The sequence below is a fragment of the Meriones unguiculatus genome, chromosome 1 (assembly GCF_030254825.1).
Source record: "Meriones unguiculatus strain TT.TT164.6M chromosome 1, Bangor_MerUng_6.1, whole genome shotgun sequence".
Classification (NCBI taxonomy): domain Eukaryota; kingdom Metazoa; phylum Chordata; class Mammalia; order Rodentia; family Muridae; genus Meriones; species Meriones unguiculatus.
The window spans coordinates 139,082,402-139,101,261 of record NC_083349.1 but is presented as its reverse complement, the minus strand read 5'-3'; the positions used below and the strand labels follow the sequence as shown (position 1 = coordinate 139,101,261).

General features: G+C 43.1%; 1 protein-coding gene across 4 annotated transcripts in view; it reads right to left on the bottom strand.

The window, feature by feature from the left end:
• Positions 1 to 18,860, bottom strand: part of Dock4 (dedicator of cytokinesis 4) — a 385,661-nt gene that overhangs the window by 45,246 nt on the left and 321,555 nt on the right. For 3 of the 4 annotated variants that reach the window (XM_060367419.1, XM_060367426.1, XM_060367434.1), the window contains 5 exons: positions 9,500 to 9,648; positions 7,779 to 7,864; positions 3,396 to 3,422; positions 3,155 to 3,250; positions 2,303 to 2,363 (listed from right to left, as the gene is read on the bottom strand). In XM_060367419.1, the coding sequence (XP_060223402.1) occupies positions 2,303 to 2,363; positions 3,155 to 3,250; positions 3,396 to 3,422; positions 7,779 to 7,864; positions 9,500 to 9,648 (419 nt within the window). The remainder of the gene's footprint in view (positions 1 to 2,302; positions 2,364 to 3,154; positions 3,251 to 3,395; positions 3,423 to 7,778; positions 7,865 to 9,499; positions 9,649 to 18,860) is intronic. The other variant, XM_060367422.1, reaches the window with a different exon arrangement.

Below are 18,860 nucleotides of genomic sequence, written 5' to 3'. Positions count from 1 at the left end.
TCAAACCTCTCTCATTATCATCAAAATCATTTTAATTAGCAAGACTTGTATCATAAACACAATCTAACTACCCCCCAGCAGGTCTCCCATTATTAAAGGAGTATTTGTTCTAATAGTGTTCTGGTAAGAAGCTCCGTTCTTTTCAGAACAAAAACAAGCAATTGCTGTCTCGCTCTGTACATGAATATTCCAGAAAAAAAAAATAAAACCCAGCGTCTCCCAGCCAGATGACAATCTCTCTCACATGTGTCTGCTCAAAACCGTAACATAGAGAACAAAATAATAATTACAGTTCCTCCCGTTAGTCATGTCAAATATTACACACTGTCACCAGCTGCACACTGGAGTTACGCTCAGACTACATTCCGGCAGAGGCCGGAGCAGGCCCTGCTGCCGGCCTCATAGGAAGGAGAGGAGAGCCATATCACCACTAGAAAACATCAGAAACTTTCAATATGGAGAGCAGCTTCACAGTGATAAATCTGGGCTTTTAATATGGCATCTCATGCTGGCTTGAAATCAGAACAGCTTTCACAGTGTTCACATTCTCTTTGTCACAGTCTGCAGCTATCTCACTTAATTACAAACAGGGTCACTGACTTACGAGGTTTCTGTCATATTCCTATTGGAGACAATAAACAACACAGGGCAAAGTGTTCATTCTTCTGCCACAGGAAAGGGCCTCTTCTGGCAGAGCAGTGGAAGAGATGATGCCAGGGGCTACATTAACGAGTTCACACCCAAGGAGAAGGCACTTGGGAAGGTGGGGACAACAGAAAGCCTTCCTTAGGAAACAAGTACACATTTTGCTTTGAGGTTAGTTATGAGCCTTTGTGGCTGTGCTGAGGATTCACACAGGAGCTCACGGGGCATGTGGCATGCATGCATGCAAGGACATGGAAAAGGCTGAGGTCCCTGACTGGAGTGGGAGAGAGACAAAAGGGAGTGAGAAATGGGAGGCTGAAGAGAGGGACGGACGGTGTCAAGGTGGGGAAGAGCCAAGAGAGAAGTGGCTAGCACGGTGGTGGGCTCATGGCCAGCTCCCTGCTGGTTCCACAGAAGAAAATTACTTAAGTACATTACGGGGTAAAGATGCACCCTCGGAGCATGCTCAGTCTCACAGTTTTTAGGGACTGGTAATCGGGGTAGAGATGTAACGATTCCTTAAAAATGAGAGGGAGGAGGTGGGTGTGGTAAGGAAAGAGGGTGTCAAGAACTCACAAGTGAAGAGGAGTATAGCAAAAAAATTTAGGGCAACAGAAAGATTGTCAAGCGAAAGTTCAAAGAGTTGAAAAGGGACTGAGCACAATGAAGAAAAAATAAAAAGAAACCAATGGGCCAAGCGCAGGGCAAAACATTTCAAGGACAGGCAAAGTGCAGCTGCAAAGGTTTCAGGGAGTCGGGGCGAGAACAAGTATTCAGAACAGACGAAGTCTCATGTGTTCTCAGAAACACAAGAAGAAACCATGGCATTCACAGGTTCAGAGCTGAAAGAAGTCATTCCTCTTCAATCCCAAATGAGATGAAGGGGAATTCATCAAAAGCATTAATTTACCATATAGAAGAATTAAAAAAAAAACTGTAATGTCCAGTGTATGATTACTCTTTTGTGTTGAGATTCCATTCTGTTTAATAATAAGACAGGTGATGCTCCTTGTAAATTTTGGTAGGCCCAGGGTAATCATGGTTTAGACTGTTGTTAACATGTGTCTGTGTGTGTGTGCACACACATGTGCGTGTGTGCGTGTATGCATTGTAATGCAACTCTTTGCAACAATGCTACTGTGAATTCAATCTGCAAAGAGGTTTAGGTGTATTAAACAGAAAACTTTCATAAGTTAGAGAGTTCAACCATGGTTATTAAAATATATAATAACTTGTGAGGATGAGCAAAGAGATGGGCAGAGAGGAACGGTGGAGAGAGAAATAAAGGGACCTCAGTTTGGGTATTGAGCTTTTCCTGGGAAGGTCTCTAGACTGAGCTGAGGAAGAAATGCAACGGGGAAGGCAGCACTCCTCAACCATCTGTGATGTCAGTGAGGCCTGCTCGCCGCTACCAGCCTGGCGCACAGCAGCACCGCACACAGTAGAGGCTTTCTGCAATGGCCTGAGCTGAGGACTTTCTGGGCCTCATGCAACCTAAAGCTCGCTATCTGGTTTTTTTTTTTTTTTTTTTTAATATTTTCACATTTTTGCAAGAACCCCCTGGAAAAGCACACACTGAAGAATGAAAGCCGACAAATTAGTATTTCTGTGAAGAACAGCAAAGGTTAGGAGGAGAAACAAAGTCCAGGTCACTAACCAGTAGGCTAACTGTGCAGCCGATCTTCTTGCCGTCAACTTCTCCTATTTTCATGCAGTCCCTAGACACAGAAAGCGAGAGTCAACTTGGAGCTGAATTCTGTGGGGAAAACATAGTTTGTTTTTTGTGTGTGGTGTGGGGGTGGGCGGGGTGTCTGCAGACACTGGAGATGACTGCGTGAATTCAGGGAAAGGCAACTGGGCCCAGAGGTCTCCGAGGGGACTGAGGTCAGAGACTGACAGGCTCCTGAAGTGCATGGTAGGACTGTTCCTCTTGATGGGCAGGGGAGGGAGGGTGCCTAGCCCTCATCTGAGCTCTAAAAGCAGCTGGTCAGTCTGACCAGAGACAAAAGGGAAGGAGAGGCTTGTCTTTAAAATAAAAGCCTTGCACAGAATGGGACAGCCTGCTGTAAAGGCAAGATAAATGGGAATAAAAAGGAAAAGAAATTATATCTGGAAAAGATAACATTGCACTCAGGCCTTACAGACCCTTAGGACAAGCCCCTACGTTCATCCTAAAGTGTTTGGACCACGACAGCTTTTGAGTGGGTGAGTCTAAATACCCAAAGATTTTTCTTTTCTTTTCCTTCTTTCTATTTTTGAGGACAGTCAAGGACTCTGAGAACTCTTTCAACTAAACGAGACTTTGAAGGAGTTATCAAAACACAGAGCTAAACAAACAAGGAAGCAAACACCAGAGCCAGATGCAAAACTCTCAACAAGCCGGTTTGAAGTCCGGGTGCTGATTAGCAAGTCTTTGACTGATTAACTCACGTGGATTGCTCATTACAGCTCCACGACTGGAGCTTTTAACTAGAACAGAGCCCATCTGCAGTCTTGGGATGCAGCTTACCTGTAGTCTAACAATCTCTCCATCAGCCGAGTGACAGTGGCGATTAACGAAACGCCACTCTCCCTCCATGTTTCCCGCTCAATTTTCTTTAGTAGGCTGGAAAAGAAAGAACCCAGGGCATTTTTCAACATTTATTTTTATCGGTCACCATGACAACCATTTTACTTCCATCAGTACCTTAAATGCCTTAGCAACCACTGCGACATCTCACAAGTAGGACAATTTGCAAACAATGTCTTACCTAGGGTAGGGACCAAACAGTGGAATTCTAATCCAGGAAGCATTGACAAAGCAAATCGATTTTCAGATTATCCAAGTCATAAGATATGAACACATGCACATAATCATGCTTTCAAACACACACGAGCACCTCACAGCTCAAAGACATTTCCCCCTTGCTTCTCTGTTGTGCTGGCTGGTGCCCTGCCACATTCAACAGCAGCGCGGAAGCGGACATGGGAGTCCCTCCAAGTTTACTTCCAAGTAGAGAGCTGGTTTCAGTCCCGTAAACATGTTTTCCTACCTCTCGGTGGAACGCATCTTCACCCAAGCAATTTTGCTGCAATGTAACTGCTACAGGAAAATCCTTGTGCAGACGGTATGACGTTTCGCGTTTCCTCCCGTCACTTAGCATTTGCCCACTCGATTCATATTGTACTATCTGTGCCCTCACTCAGCGCGCTCATTCACTCTGTCGTTAATCACAGAGGGTTTTCTAAGTGCTTGTTAGAGCAGATTGATGGTGAGCGCCGAGCGGTGTCTCTCCTCCTACACTGCCCCTAATCCTCAACACCTTGGAGCAGAGGCACTATGTCAACACAACACAGTCATCATGAGGACTTGATCTGCCTCCTCTCCTCTCTGCAAATCATCACCGTGCTAGGGGAAAGCTTCCTGGCTGAACTTTCCCCCATCGATGGGAGAACCTGAGCGTGCTGGTAGCAGAATACTTCACCCTTCTTATTTCAGTGATCCTCATTTCTGTCCAAAATTTTCTCTTGCATCTTGATTTTAAAAAGAGGGAGGGGACAGTGTGTGCGTGTGTACATTTCTTATACCTACAATGTAAGCATGTCATATCTGTACTTAGTTGAAAAAAAAAAACAGTAAAGGGAAAACTATCTTGGTAAAGGTTTATTTTGTCTGTGGCTATATTCTTTTCCAATTTTCTTTCCTTCCCCACTTCCTCTTCCTGCTGTTGCCATTCTAGTACCCAGTGTTCTGTGTGTTCTCTGTGTCTGTTGTCTGTCATATTGTATGTGTTCCTGACTGATTTTAAAATGTTATCTAGATGAAAAGTGGGTTCGTCAGAGAGAGGTGACATATGGAAGGTGTGGGGCTGGCCCTGACTTACTCCAGGGAAGGCCTCTTAGCTGTTTAAATGTGTTTTCATTTCAAAACCTCTAAACAACACCTGTTTAGAGAGTAAGCCGCAAACTGGTACCGAACCAAGTTCTCACATCCTGCCAAATCATGCAGGATGCTACAGAAATTCCTCCAAGTGACAGCCTGTCACACCGTACACGCTCAGAGGCTAAAAACCAAGTACCTCAAGTAAGAATTCTAAAAATAGAGTCTTCATGTACGACGTTCATTAATTTTCAGCTGCCTGGAACAGTCAGAGAGCAGAGCTCCATCATCCTCTCAGAAGAGGTATGGCTCGCTTCGGTGTTACGCCCAAGTGCACAGCCTCATTCATCTGCAGCCTTGGCCAGGGTTATTCCTTCACTTGGGAATCCTCCCACGTTGCAGTTCCTACATGAGCCATACAACCCGAGGAGGCTCTCGTCACAGGGAACAAGTCTTTCTAGATATCCTGGGTGAGACTGGATATTCTCTCCTGGTCTGAACCATGCTTTAGTGCTGGTGTGGCATAGTCAGAGACCTCACCTCATACGGTAGGGACAAGTTTCTCACAAGCTTTTCTGGGTTTCACAATAGGACTCTTCCATCAAGTGGAGAGCAGGATAGGCTAGAGGACAGCTCAGCGGCATTGCTCACCATGAAGGCAATGGGGCTGGACAGCGCTGGGCTAATTTTCAGTCTGTCTTAGGATAATGCTGAGAACATTGCTCTGATATATACATTCTTCGTGAACAACCCAAACGGCAGGTAGATTTGGCTACTTGAGGTACGGTATTATAGAATCCAGGCAGTGATGAAACATGCAATCATTGGTCTTTGGGATAATTTGGAGCTGTGCTGGATTGGATGGAGTGCAGGGGAGAACTGACATAGATGTCACTTTCTTTGCAAAGCTAAGTAGGAGCTCAGAGCAGTAGGCAGCTGTGCTCTGTCTCCCCAGCAGAACCTCTGTGGCATCCCTGACTAACTTGAGGGCTTGCCTGGAAAGTCTGCACAGAAGCCAGATCGTAAGTTAGGGGGGACTAGTAAATGCAGCATGCCCAATTTCCCGTCTCTCACACTGTGGTTTATCGGCCACAATCTCAGCACTATCATCAAGAACAGGAAGCCCCACTGGTTTAAAGAACAGTGACAATATGCATCAATGAGGATGTGGGGTTAGGGAAGGGGAGATGCATTCTTGGCCAGGACGTTACCACAAACCAAAAGTCTTGTTCTAAGTCTTGTTTTGCTAAGTATGACACGCTCGGAAGCAGTGGGACCCTTCCAGGCTTCCATCTTCTCAACTAAATCTATGAAGTTTCAGACATGAATTTTGAGCAAATGAGAGTCTGTATCATAACAGCAAGCCTTCCTGATTTGCAGCGAGCACAGCAATCAACCATGGTTACACTAATTCATTGTTACTATTAGTCCAAGAAGTAAAAAGGCTTTATTGTTTCTTGAAATACACTTATATTTTCACTCTCTTTTCTGAGACCAGGTAGTAATGCTATTTAATTATTACTTTAATTTTGTTTTATTCTCAATATGCTGACTATAAAAGCATTAACAAAAAATATTTATAGCCTTTAAAAATTTTTATCTATTATTATAATTATTTACATATTCTAGCATTGCTAAATAAAATCAACAAAAGAATAAAACTTCCATAGAGTGATTCAGGTCTCTTAAAATACCACTAATTATAGAGGCTTACTTAATATCTTACTTATTACTTTTATTTTAATGTCAAGGTACAGCTTCTGTTTCAGTCATATTTATATAAAAGTGATCCAAACTGCAAATTATTAGGCCCTTACTAAAGTAGATAAGAGCCATTAAAAAAACAGAGCATGCATTTATGAGTCTTCTAAATTCATTATAAATAATTAATCACAAATCTCAAGGGGTCCATTTCACTGAGTGCTTTTGTATTTTAGCTCTTTGTTCTAACCAAGGACTAGTAACTGAAATGAAAGCATTTTTCAAAGGTAATTTATTATTTGGATGAGGTTTTAATCTGAATTCTTGCTAAACTCCAGCTGTCATGAAAGACAGACACTTTGTACACAAGAATGAACAAGGGCTTGTGAATAATTAGTGAAAGTTTTGGTATAATTACAGTATCAAAAGAAAATGGTACTCGGGGTTCACAATATATTTTCTCACTCACCACCACCACCACCACATGAAATCTCTGTAGCCCTTCCTGGCTTTCCCTTTGTACACAGCTGTCCTGAAAGCTTCAAGAAGGATTTTGAAGAACTCCACCACCTATCAGTCAAACCTATTCATTTTATGATATCATTATTTTAAAGCCTAGATAGTCATACTTCCCCTGTTGCTAATTAACAATCCTATAATGAACTTGGGCCTTGCACTTGGCTGTCAGTCCCACTTGGGTGATGGATGGGCATGAGCACAAACACAGGTATATTTTATAAGAGGGAAGTGTATTATCTTTGCAGTCTTGAAAAAAAACATGAACATTTTCCAAGCTCAGTGAACCAATTTTCTCCCTTAAAAGAAAAACATGTTCTAAAAATACTAGGTTCAAAAATGACTAAGGTCTACAAGCTCATAAAGAAGGTCAATGCCAGGTGGGAAATCCCAAAGCTCGGAGATATCACAGTGCCTGGTGCGTGACACAAGCAATCCTGAGACTGTGATCATGTTGGACCATTTGGGACACAGAGCTCCACTCTTTTCCTCTATTCTTGCAAACCCCGAACTACAAACTCACTAGACTTGCTTTGGTGTCACTCTAATAAGAGCCAGCTGGGAAGCATTCAACAATCCTGAGCAAAAGGCCAGCGCCCATGGATTAAAGCAAGTGCTGATGATCGGGCACAAACTACGTTAAATTTTCAAACAGCGAGTCAGCCCGTCAGGCATTGGAAAACACTGTATACAAATGTCATAATCACACACTTTCCTTCCTCTCTTACTCATAACTCTCTTTAAAATCATTATCTTATAACAATCGCCTTATTTTCTCTTAAAATTACCAAGGATGAAAAGAGTGAGGTTTGTTATGTAACAGAGGCGACCTATCCTAATCTGAGACTAAAATAAGGAGACACGTCTAATCATCAACATAATAAGATCCACTTGCTAGTGTTAGGCAATTCTCCTTTATTGCACACTGCACAAAGACAAAGCTCTCCTGTGAGACCCAGGCTGTCTCTGCAGCTCTCATCTACCGTGGTGTAGAATGGCTCAGCACTGACACCAGATGTCCTGAATAGAACCAACTGGAGAGAAACACATTACTCACATACTGTTGAAGAGCTCACGGTATGTTTCATCACCTTTGCCTTCTGACATCAGGCTATCCAATTTGTCAATTAGCTTGGCCTCCACCTGAAACACACCAAAATATTACTCCCTCTCCTCCTACTTCATACATGAGATTTTTAGGCAAATTGGTATGTTATTTCCTTATGCCAGAGGACAAGCTGTAGTATGCTTTGTCAGAGTGACATTGTCAGCCATGGCTAATAGCAAGCCTCCCTTTGGAATTCTAGGGGGCTAATTTAGACGCAGTCAAAATGACTTCATACTCCTGGCTGGCTAGCTTTTCCTGCTGCCAAAGACAGCATCTATCTATCTGGGATCCCAACATAAATGCTAGCAGCCTGATTTAAACATTTCATCCTTTTTTTAGGGATTATAAAAACTGGCAAGTCCTATTTTTTTTTCTTTACATCACCATATCTGAGAACATCAGCAAACTAGCATGCCCACATACATTAATTTAAATCTTTAATGTGTTTTATATCTGTTTTCTCCCTTAAAACAGTTCGGGGTTGCACTAAATCTTTGCTGAAGTTGAGAACTCATCCTTGCCACGTACAGATGGTAGACCTACAGAAATATTCTAAGTCAGCAGTAAGCAGCAGGAGAGAGAAAGGACATATTTCCTGAAAGCTGTAGTCAAAACATTTATATCCTCAAGGATGTAAATTCTTTATAGCTTGAGTATCAGGAAGGGAAAAATTTCCTTTTATCTATATGAAGCAAGAGAGGAGAGAAAATGAGAACCCTTAGCCAGAGTTAAGGCAATTCAGGCTTGAGATGTCAACTTTGTCAAAGGGCTGAGTTCAATTACTCCTTTAAACCAAATGTCAATCAATGATAAGGATGAGGGGAAGGAAAGTGGACTCCCCTACCAAGCACGGTCTGTTCATAGCTTTTTGCTCACCCTTAGCTTTCTTGAAGATCATTGTACATATGGACAGAAGTGAAATGCCCACACTTTTGGCAACAGGAAAGGTCTATGCATGCAATCAAATTGCTCATACAGTTGACAAGCAGTTCTCTGAGGTCTGAAGACAGTCTCATGTGGAGAAGTCTAAAGGAGGGCCACATCCTGCAGGCTTGTGAAGTCACTACCTGAGCGTAGGGTTTTCCTACTTCCCCCAACAGACGTGGACCGCCACAGTGGCTGATGCTTTACAGAGCTAGTTTTCCAATAAGGATGTCTCTCTACCCCAAACTCAAGCAGCACTATTAGAACCTAGGTCAGCAAGAGACAGCAGGTTCATCCCCTTGGAATTTCCTCTGAGATTTTCCACTGCTTCTTCCTTCAAAATAATTTTCAATGCTCCAAGCTGAGAGCAATAAAACATACTGCGGATCAAACGCTCAGAGCTAACCCATTCACCAAACACAATGTGAAGACCACAGAGAGCCCAAAGGCTTAAAGGATCATTAGCCTTCCCATTCCCCTGAGCCGTGTCCAGCTGGGCGCAAACAACCATCTGTAAAGTCTTATGTACAGACGTGGTAAGTTGAAGAATTTTTTTTTTTTTTTTTAGCTGAAAGGAATAAAATGGCCTTTCAGGGTTTTCCTGGAGGCTCAGGGGAACAAGGAGCTAGGAAGATGTACCCAAGGCTTGGTAGAGGAGAGGTTCTCCTGGTTCTGAGTGCAGCAACCAGTGTTCATTTCACTTAGAGCAGGACGGGGAAAATCTTTTGCTGGGTGACAGCGCCCACCTGTTTGAAGTTGCCACTCCTCCTCTGCTCCCAGTCCATCATGTCATGGAAAATAGGAATCATGACGTTCCGGAGGTCTGGCTGGGGAATCAAGGTCACCTCCAGAAAGGGCCCAATCAGCGCGGGGATGAAATGAAGTTTGTGTTCTCCTAAAGAAAGCAAAACATTTTTCAGTGTCAGTACATTTAGTCTTTTTAAGACTTCAAAAAGAGTACTATTACAAAATTTGGTTAAAATTATTACCATAAAATATTCAACTATAGTTATATCCCCATATAAGAAAAGAACCCATAGCATACCAGTAAAATGACAGAAATTGGAATATTCTACTGTACGTTCTTGGGAAAAATTTAGATACAGTTCTTAAACATAAGGCTGAAGAATAACACAGTTGAACTTCAGCGAATGAAAAACAAGATGTGAACATATGTGAACATCTTTCACTTGTGAACACAGAAGAGGCTGGAGAGATGGCTCAGTAGTGCACATCACCTGAAAGCCACACAGCGGCTCATAACCTCCTGTACCCGAAGTCCCAAAGGACCTGATGCCTTCTTCTAGCCTTTGTGGGTACCAGGTACACAAGAGGTACATACAAACACAAGTAAGTAACACCCCCAAAACCAAGAAAAAGTAACCAAATCTGGGCAGTAAAACAGCAAATTATTTTTATATAACAAAAACTGGCTTCTGTTTATATTTTAAAGAAAAATATTTAATGCAGCCTAAACAAAAGTATAAATGCAACCCCCTCAAAGCCTTCAACTGTTTTCCAAAAAGACTAAAACATGGCAGTGCTGAACTCCAACTGGTGTGTTACCAAATGCTAAGGGCCACGACAGCCATGACTCAGAGCAAAGGCAGGCAGGGAGCAGGAGGCACACAGGTGACTTCATATATGGGGCAGACCTACGGTCCATTGGTCTGTGTTAAATCCCACAGAGAATGCTCTGTGTCGTCAGTAAGGAAATTTCATGCCGTGAACAACACGTCAGCTCTCAGTATCATGGTGAAAGGCCTCCGATGCTGAAGGCCCTGCCTGGAGGCCCCAGGACAAGTTCAGAGGTTGGGCTGGAAGGAGCTGGCTTCACGGAACACAGCCATTTCCTCCTTAGGTACAAACCATGGAAATATTCTCCGACTGTTCTATCCCAGGGTTCTTATTCTTTCATATGCTCAGACCATGAACACTTTCATCATGATGAAACTCCCTCTGTCCCAGCAGTACAGGAAGAATATCACTTCTTATAGCTGAGCATTTTAGCCTATGTTAATATAAGGTGGAGTGTTTCCCATGACACTCCCTTGAAAGAACAGCAGTGTTCAATATCTTCCCTGTGTCCCCTGTGACTGACAGGGTCCATACAACCCTTTAGGTCTCTACTTTCTCAGATAAGACACTATCTCAGCAAAAATACAGCTATGAGTTTTCAATTCTTTACATGCGTATAAACAAAAAAGGAGAGAAAGTTGAAATGAGTACCTCTTTCCAGGATATGTTTTGGCAGGTGACGAGTTATGAATTTAGTTTAGAGCTTGGAAATTTGGAGATTCATAAGACAGTAAAAAGTACTTTATTTTAGTATGGATATGTATTATATATTTGTTTCACTAATTCAATCATTAATAGGAATGCCCTGTACAATGTGAACCATTCTCTGCTTACAAACATAGAACTTAGCAGACACTGAGCTCCTGCAGAGGTGCTAGCATCAGGAACCACTGGGCATGGCACAGCTCATTCGACCCAGGAAACCTGAGGAGAGTAGCTTGAACAGATCATTTCACCAGACTGGGAAATATGCAGCAGCTGCCCGAATATGCGAACAGAAGGTACTCCTGGAAAAAGCATGGGCAGTGTGTCACATCTGGAAGTGTGGCAGAGGTCAGGGAGAACCAGCAATGGTGGCCTGAATTATGTACTGTGTGGGATGGAAAAGCCAGTGTGACTCTTCAGCTGGGTGGGTGTTTATTATCACTTTATTTAGTTAGAGACATAACTCTCGGGAGAAAAGATATGCTATATTACCCATCCATCCATCCATCCATCCATCCATCCATCCATCCATCCATCCATCCATCTATATCTACCTATTTATCATCTATCCATCCATCCATCCATCCATCCATCCATCTATCTATCTATCTATCTATCTATCTATCTATCTATCTATCTAACTAAATAATAACTACCCATCTATCTATCTATCATGGTAGACTTTGGTCCCAAAGCACAAGCCATGGTGATAAGGACAGGAGCCAGATTTGAGGTGCATTCTCCTGGACTAAATGTAAAGCATGAGTGAGAGTGATTCTGCTACTAAATGGGATAGAGGAGGAGCAGGGACCAGTTTGAGATGGAGGAGGATAATGACTTCTGCTTGAAGCTCTTTTGAGATGTGCTTAATGGCCTAACTACTCCCAGAAGCCAGAGTTAGGGCTCAGGAACCTTGCAGGATTGTCAGTGATAAATAGGGCTTGGCATCATGGAGTGAATGAAATTACTTTGGGAAATAACAAAGACACACACACACACACACACACACACACGGGATCCTGAATACAAAGGTATAAGACAAGAGGAGGCACCACCTAAAGAGATGGCGAGATAAATGGACTGATGAGAGAAGAGAAAGCTTTTGGATGTAGAGACGGGCAAGAGACTCACTAGTAATGCCAGCCAGTACTTGCCAGCTCTTGCTCTGGCTGCTTTCCATGCATAATTCCATGAATCAGCCATGGCAGCTCTAGGCAGTAGGAACTGCCACTTCCATACACAGAGGAAACAAAAGTTGTGGGACCTTAAACAACTTACTCCCAAATCACTTAATTACTGCTTAGGGTAGCTAGCATTTAGAGCCACCAATCAGGCTTGCTCTAGGTTGAAATAGCTTTCCTAAGGAGGGGACCAACATGGGTCTTTGGGTTTGGAGGATGAGTAATAAGAGGGTAAGCCCAGTCATGAATCAAATGGTAGAAAGGAAAAGCTGAGGAGGCATGGATTGCCAGTCTATTCTTTTGAAGTTTAAGCTGTCAGAAGGCAAGGTAAAAACAAAGATAAGACTCACTGAACAATTTAAAAACTTTGAAGAGAGGAACAAGGAACAGTTATCTTTCCACCAAGAGAGTACTCATACATGTCCTCTAGCCAACATTCTGTCTTTTCGAATAAGTCTGTCATTCTTCAGAGTCAGGTATAGCTCTGTAGTTATTCCTACTACGGAGTTAGGTATAACTTGTTTCTGGCCTCAGGAACAAGTGAGTACAATCTCAGCCTTGTTCAAATGCTAGCTTCATCTCTGGGACCAATATGAGGCCATTAGGACTTTTCTAGAAAGGCCTTTAAGAAGCAAATATGTTTCAAGTCTTCAAAAACCATTTCCCTACTGAATGGAGACAGTCCTTCTGAGACTAAGGTTAGCACTCAAGAGTGAAGGACAGCTAAGAAACAGTGAACCTGGATATTCTCTCTAAAACACTCATACCTGAATCTAGGTCTATCAGCAGGCTTCCCAGCTGTATACAAGAGACCCTTCCTTCCTTCCTTCCTTCCTTCCTTCCTTCCTTCCTTCCTTCCTTCCTTCCTTCCCTTCTTCCTTCCTGAAACTTGCTCTATAGAGCAAGTTGGCCTGAAACTCACAGAGCTTTGCCTTCCAAATGCTGAGATTAAAAGCATGCAGCACCATCCACCTGACCATGCATTTTTTCTTTTAAATTTTATTAATTATACATTATTCACTTTGTATCCCCCCATAAACCCCTCCCTCTTCCCCTCCCAATCCCACCTTCCCTACCCCTTCTCCACGCATGCCCCTTTCAAAGTCTGCTGATAGGGGAGGTCTTCCTTTCCTTCCTTCTGATCCTAGTCTATCAGGTCTCATCAGGAGTGGCTGCATTGTCTTCCTCTGTGGCCTGGTAAGGCTGCTCCCCACTCAGGGGGAGGTGATCAAAGAGCAGACCAATCAGTTCATGTCAGAGGCAGTCCCTGTTCCCGTTACTATGAAACCCACTTGGACACTGAACTGCCATGGGCTACATCTGTGCAGGGGTTCTAGGTTATCTCCATGCATGGTACTTGGTTGGAGTATGAATCTCTGGAAAGACCCCTGTGTTCAAATTTTTTGGTTCTGTTGCTCTCCTTATGGAGTGCCTGTCCTCTCCAGATCTTACTATTTCCCGCTTCTTACATAAGATTCCATGCACTCTGCCCAACAGTTGGCCGTAAGTTTCAGCATCTCATGCATTTCTTAATACAAGATTAATTTGGGAGTTCTGGGCTTTTCTTGGTCAAATGCAATCTGTAGCTATCTGACGCATCAGCTAGAGTATGAAAGTCTGTTTCCTCAAAGACCTCATGAACAATATCTCTCCTGCCCACTAGAGACCAGAATCACAACTGGGGGAGACAAGAAGGCAGTAGCATCTTAAATTCTCTCATTATTTTCACTAGCCTGGATGGTTCCCTAGATAGAGGCCACTCCTTTGAACTCCATTTTGTCTTGGAGTTACCGGAGGGCGATGCATCAAAAGCTTTTTCTAACCATAGTGATAGTGTGATTGAGACTTCTCCTGCCTCAACTGTGGCTAGATGTCCTCACCCTCTCATGTTTCTCGAATGTCTTACAGGACGGAGAGCCTCGTGATCTCTACTGTCAACACACAGACTCCTGGGGCATTTGTCAGGTCCGTTCTTTGGGAACAAGAGCCCCACAAGGACCTCACATGGTCAGCAAGTTGCCGCTTCGTCATAATTGGGAGTCATGTTGATTTTGCCTTGTTTTTAGTTTCAGTGCTTAACCAGGGGCCGGAAAGATGGTGCAGCAGTTAGGGACTAGATCCTAGAGAAGCTGCAAGCCTACTTCCAAGCGCATACCCAGTGGCTCACAAGCATCCAGAACTCTAGACCCTACGCTTCTGATGTTGTCTTCTAAACTCAAGCACCAGGCGCACACACGGTACACATACATACGTGCAGGCAAAATATTCATACGTACAAAATGAAACAAATAAATATAAAACATAAATGATAAATGCTTTAAAAAGCGTTTGAGACTAGATTGTACCCAGTCCTGGATACAATCCTTATGGAAGTCCCCTTTCATATCACTGAAGTCACAATACAGCCCCATCCCATTTTACTGAGATTTCATCAATGGTGACTGTTTTCCACCATCTTTATTTTATTATTATTAAAATCAATTAATTGATGCATGTGTGTGCCACTCCCTGGGTATCTTAAGTCTTATCCATACCCATAATGCATATGGGGGGAACTTGTAAGTTTTTCTTCCGTATTCCTCGCTGTTTTTCTGACCCAGATAATCCTTTGCCTTTCCCAAAAGACTTTTGTTTTCTTTAACACAGCAAGAATATACCAAGAGAAACTTCCTCATTAATGTAAATTTGTATATTTTCCTCTAAACAGGGATCCTTTAAGATGGAAATGCCTGCACTGTTACTCCTTTGTCTCCTTTACCCTTCTGTCACCCTCTTTTCAGACAGGTAGCTGGCAGCTAGAATTTGCAGTTCCTTTTCTCAGTTATTTTTGTCAAGGCAGAAAACAGAAGCAAGCACTCTTAATGCCATTTGTCAAAGTCTAAATTCATTGTTTACTTGAGCTGTCTTGGTTGGTAAGAGAGAAAACGAAGGAGACCCAATGTGCACATGGCCAGAGAGGCTGGAGAACCCTGAGGTTTCAGGCATCGTGGCTGGCCAAGACCTTGACCCAGGACCTGACCCCAGGGCACAAGGTCCAGCCACTCAAATCCATTACACAAATGCCACAGTAGAGTCTGACAGGCCCTGGGCTACTTCCATACTATGTAGATTCCAGTCCTCTGCACAGCTTCAGAGTATGTGGGGGAGGGAGTGACCCAGAGAGGAAATACAGCACAACCTCACATCAGCCTGCCCAGACACTCCTCTCAGGGTGAGTTAGAACACTGAGAAACACTATGCTGTCAACTTTGTGTTTTTCTTCAATTTTAAAACAATGTATTTACTTGTTAATTTATTTTACTGTGTTGCTAGGAATTAAATCCAGGACCCCACACATGCTAAGCAAATATTGTGTCAACTGAGCCACAATCCTGGCCTAAAACAATATTTTTAAGTATGTGCCTGTTTATATAGTTTTCTTGACTTTATGTCTCTCATTTAGGCAGTTCAGATATTAAACAGGTGTTTAACTATTTTCACCTTGTACATTTTCCCAACTTTGTTTTGATCTTCCCTGAGCCTGGTTTTCATTGACCTTTACAGCAGAGATCATTCCTAGTGCACACTTATTTATCTATCACTATTTGCTTAGACATTTTTTTAGTCTCCTTTAAAAGTATCTCTACCACTTATGGATATTTAGTAACCTAATTTTCTTCTTTTTAAAAAAATTCCCATGTACTCAAATATAGAAAAAAGTAAAACAAATCTTACATGAACCTTGTCCAGCCTCCATCATAGCTGGAGTTTTCACTAATTTGTGTTACTAATATCCTGAATAACTTTTTTTTTTTCCTTTGAGACATATTCTACTCCAGCACCAGTCAGAAAACATCCTTAAAAGACATGATATTTCATGAATGTACAGACAAAATGCCTTTATCATGGTACACACTCACACATTAACTTATTAAATTAAGAATACAACCACTATCCAAATTTCCCGATGGTACTGAAACATGCAATTTATAGCTTTCATTTTGGCTACAATTCAAACAAGGCCCACAGACTATGCTCTACAGCTGCTTCTTTCCTCAGACAGTAGAGAAGTCAGAGACAGCACACTTGGGTTTTTATCAGGCAGGAAGGCTTGAGTGGCCTTGTAGCTGAAAACACACTTTGGAAGCGCAGAGCATGTGCAAACCCAGCTGGGCCCCCAAACACAGAAAAATTCAATCCCCGCCGAACCAGCAAAGTCTGGAGCTATGTGTACCAGCAGCAACTGAACTTCCTTTAAATGACTCTTCTAAGCCTGAGGGTTCGCGAATGTCCCCACTTCCAGCTGTCAGACACATGGTCTTCTTTTGAAGTCTCTGGGGAGCCTGCTATTGGGCTGTTGGAGTTTTATGCTTCTGAACAGGGAGCGGCTGCTGGGGAAGTATTGATTTTTCTACAGTGGTTCCAAGATGCCGTGTTTGCAAACTCAGAACAAAGAGCATGCTTTATGTTTAGTAAGAATGTGCGCTCATCTAAAAATGCAAAGGGAAGACTTAACTTTGCAGCAAAATGAGGGCCTTGTGCAGCAAGCTGGCAAGGACCAGCCTCCCTAGACACCCCCAGTCTCCCAAGAACACACATGAGTGAACAAAATTTGGGAGGTGATATGTAACTTTCCTCTTCTATTGATAAAATATTTTATTCCCTTAACTCAGGAAATAAAATTATCGAGGAATAACACATTTAAGAAAAGGTGTTCACTCATCACCATTTGGTCCTCGCTCTTCAAAGCAAGTTACCAAACCCACAGTGTGATATGGCCGCACATGTGGTGGATGTGTGAAGTTGGAACTCCGGGTGTTCTGTTGGTGGTGATGTGACTGACACAGGGCAAAAGCTATGCAAACAGCATGTCAGCTCCCCCAAATTAGAAATACAACGAGGGCAAGGTCCAGCATGCAGGACCTCACGACACCCCTGGACACCATGTTCACAGCAGCCCAAGCGGGGGCAGTCCATGTGTCCATGGACAGAGATGTGAGAAGGAAGACGCAGCACAGCCACAATAGTGAAATGCCGCTGACCCTGCAAAGGGAAGGAAGCCCTTCGGAGACCATAAGTGAAGCTCACTGTCATTCTCCTAAGAGAAGGCAGTCAGGAGCAGGAAGACAAAGCTGAAGTGCTGAGTACAGAACGCTCAGACAGACCTCGGACACCACAGGTGGCGGGTGAGAGAGGTTCTTGTTTAATGGTTATGGTTTTTTTGTTAGCCTCTAAAGAGTTAGGTTTCATTACTGCATTTTTCAAACAAGATTTGTTTTTGTTGCTCCCCTTCCCCCACTTCCTTCCTGCACACTCTCTTCTTGTGCCTTCCCCTTCCCCACTTTCTGCCTGCACTCTTTCTTTTCCTGTGTCCTCCCCTCCCCCACTTTCTGCCTGCACTCTCTCTTTTCTTGTGCCCTCCCCTGCCCTGGGCTTCCTTTCCTACAGTTTCCCATTTTTCCAAGATGGGAGTTCTGGGGATGATTGTGCAGGTTAGGCTGACTGGCAGCGTGAATGTAATATTCAAACACGGAGAAAGAGCTAAGATTGAAAATTGTATGAGTGTTTTACCACAATGAAAACTATCTACAAACATACATTAGATTTTAATCAAGTTGTAAGGATACTGTGTACAGAGCCAGCACCATGTACAGGTGGTGGTGGCCCATGCCTCTAATCCCAGCACTGGGGAGGCAGGGCCAGGCGGAGCTCCATGCCAGCCTGTCTACAGAGTGGGTTCCAGGACATCCAGGTCTACACAGAGAAACCCTCTGGAAAAACAACAAACAAAAAAAGACAGCAGCATAACTGAAAAAGCTGGCACCGCCCTGCCAGGAACCACTGTTCTCTGGGCCTTGTGGCCCTGCTTGCTCCACAGACAACAAAACCTTCTGGCTTTATTCCCTTGCTCACAGCCAAGCTCCCCCATTCCTGGATATGAAGCATAAACTGGCCAAGCCATTGCTTTTCCCTGGTTAAGGTGATAATGGTCACATCATGACTGTGCTTGCTCAAATGCTCCAAAATAGAGAGGCTAAAGGAAGAGAAGCCTGAATTCATTGCGGGCTTAATATACACTAAAGTACATAGTTAATCAACAAAAAGCTTCAACATTCTCATGTAAATGTCATTAAAAGGCACATTTAATACTATAAATTGACTTTAGAGTGATAAAGTATTTTAAAAGCATGCAACTGAATGTCTACTTGTCTAATAGTTGTGGTAGAAAGTAAGACTGGGAAGCAGGACATGGTAGCACAGACCTATACTCTCAACCCTCAGGAGGCTGAGGCAGGACAAGTGTGAATCCAGCCCAGCCTGGGTGGGTTACAGAGTGAGACTTTCTTAAACACAAAGAAACCAGAACCAAAATAAAAATAAAAATGTGGTGTATAATCTTTATTCTTAACTCGATCCAACTGAGAGATGCCTAAGACGTGATTGGTAAAGCACACTTCTGGGAACGTCTCTTTCCAGCATGACTTAACTAACAGGGGAAGGCTGTTGGGGGAGTGGGCGGTGTCATCCCCTAGGCCCAGGACACCCCTGTGGTAAGAAGCTCTGGTTTCTGCCTTTGCTGCCCAACCAAATCCTATCTCTAGCCCAGCCTAGCTCTGTTAGGAAACTTTCGTTATTCTCAATGTACAAATCCTCACTGTAATTC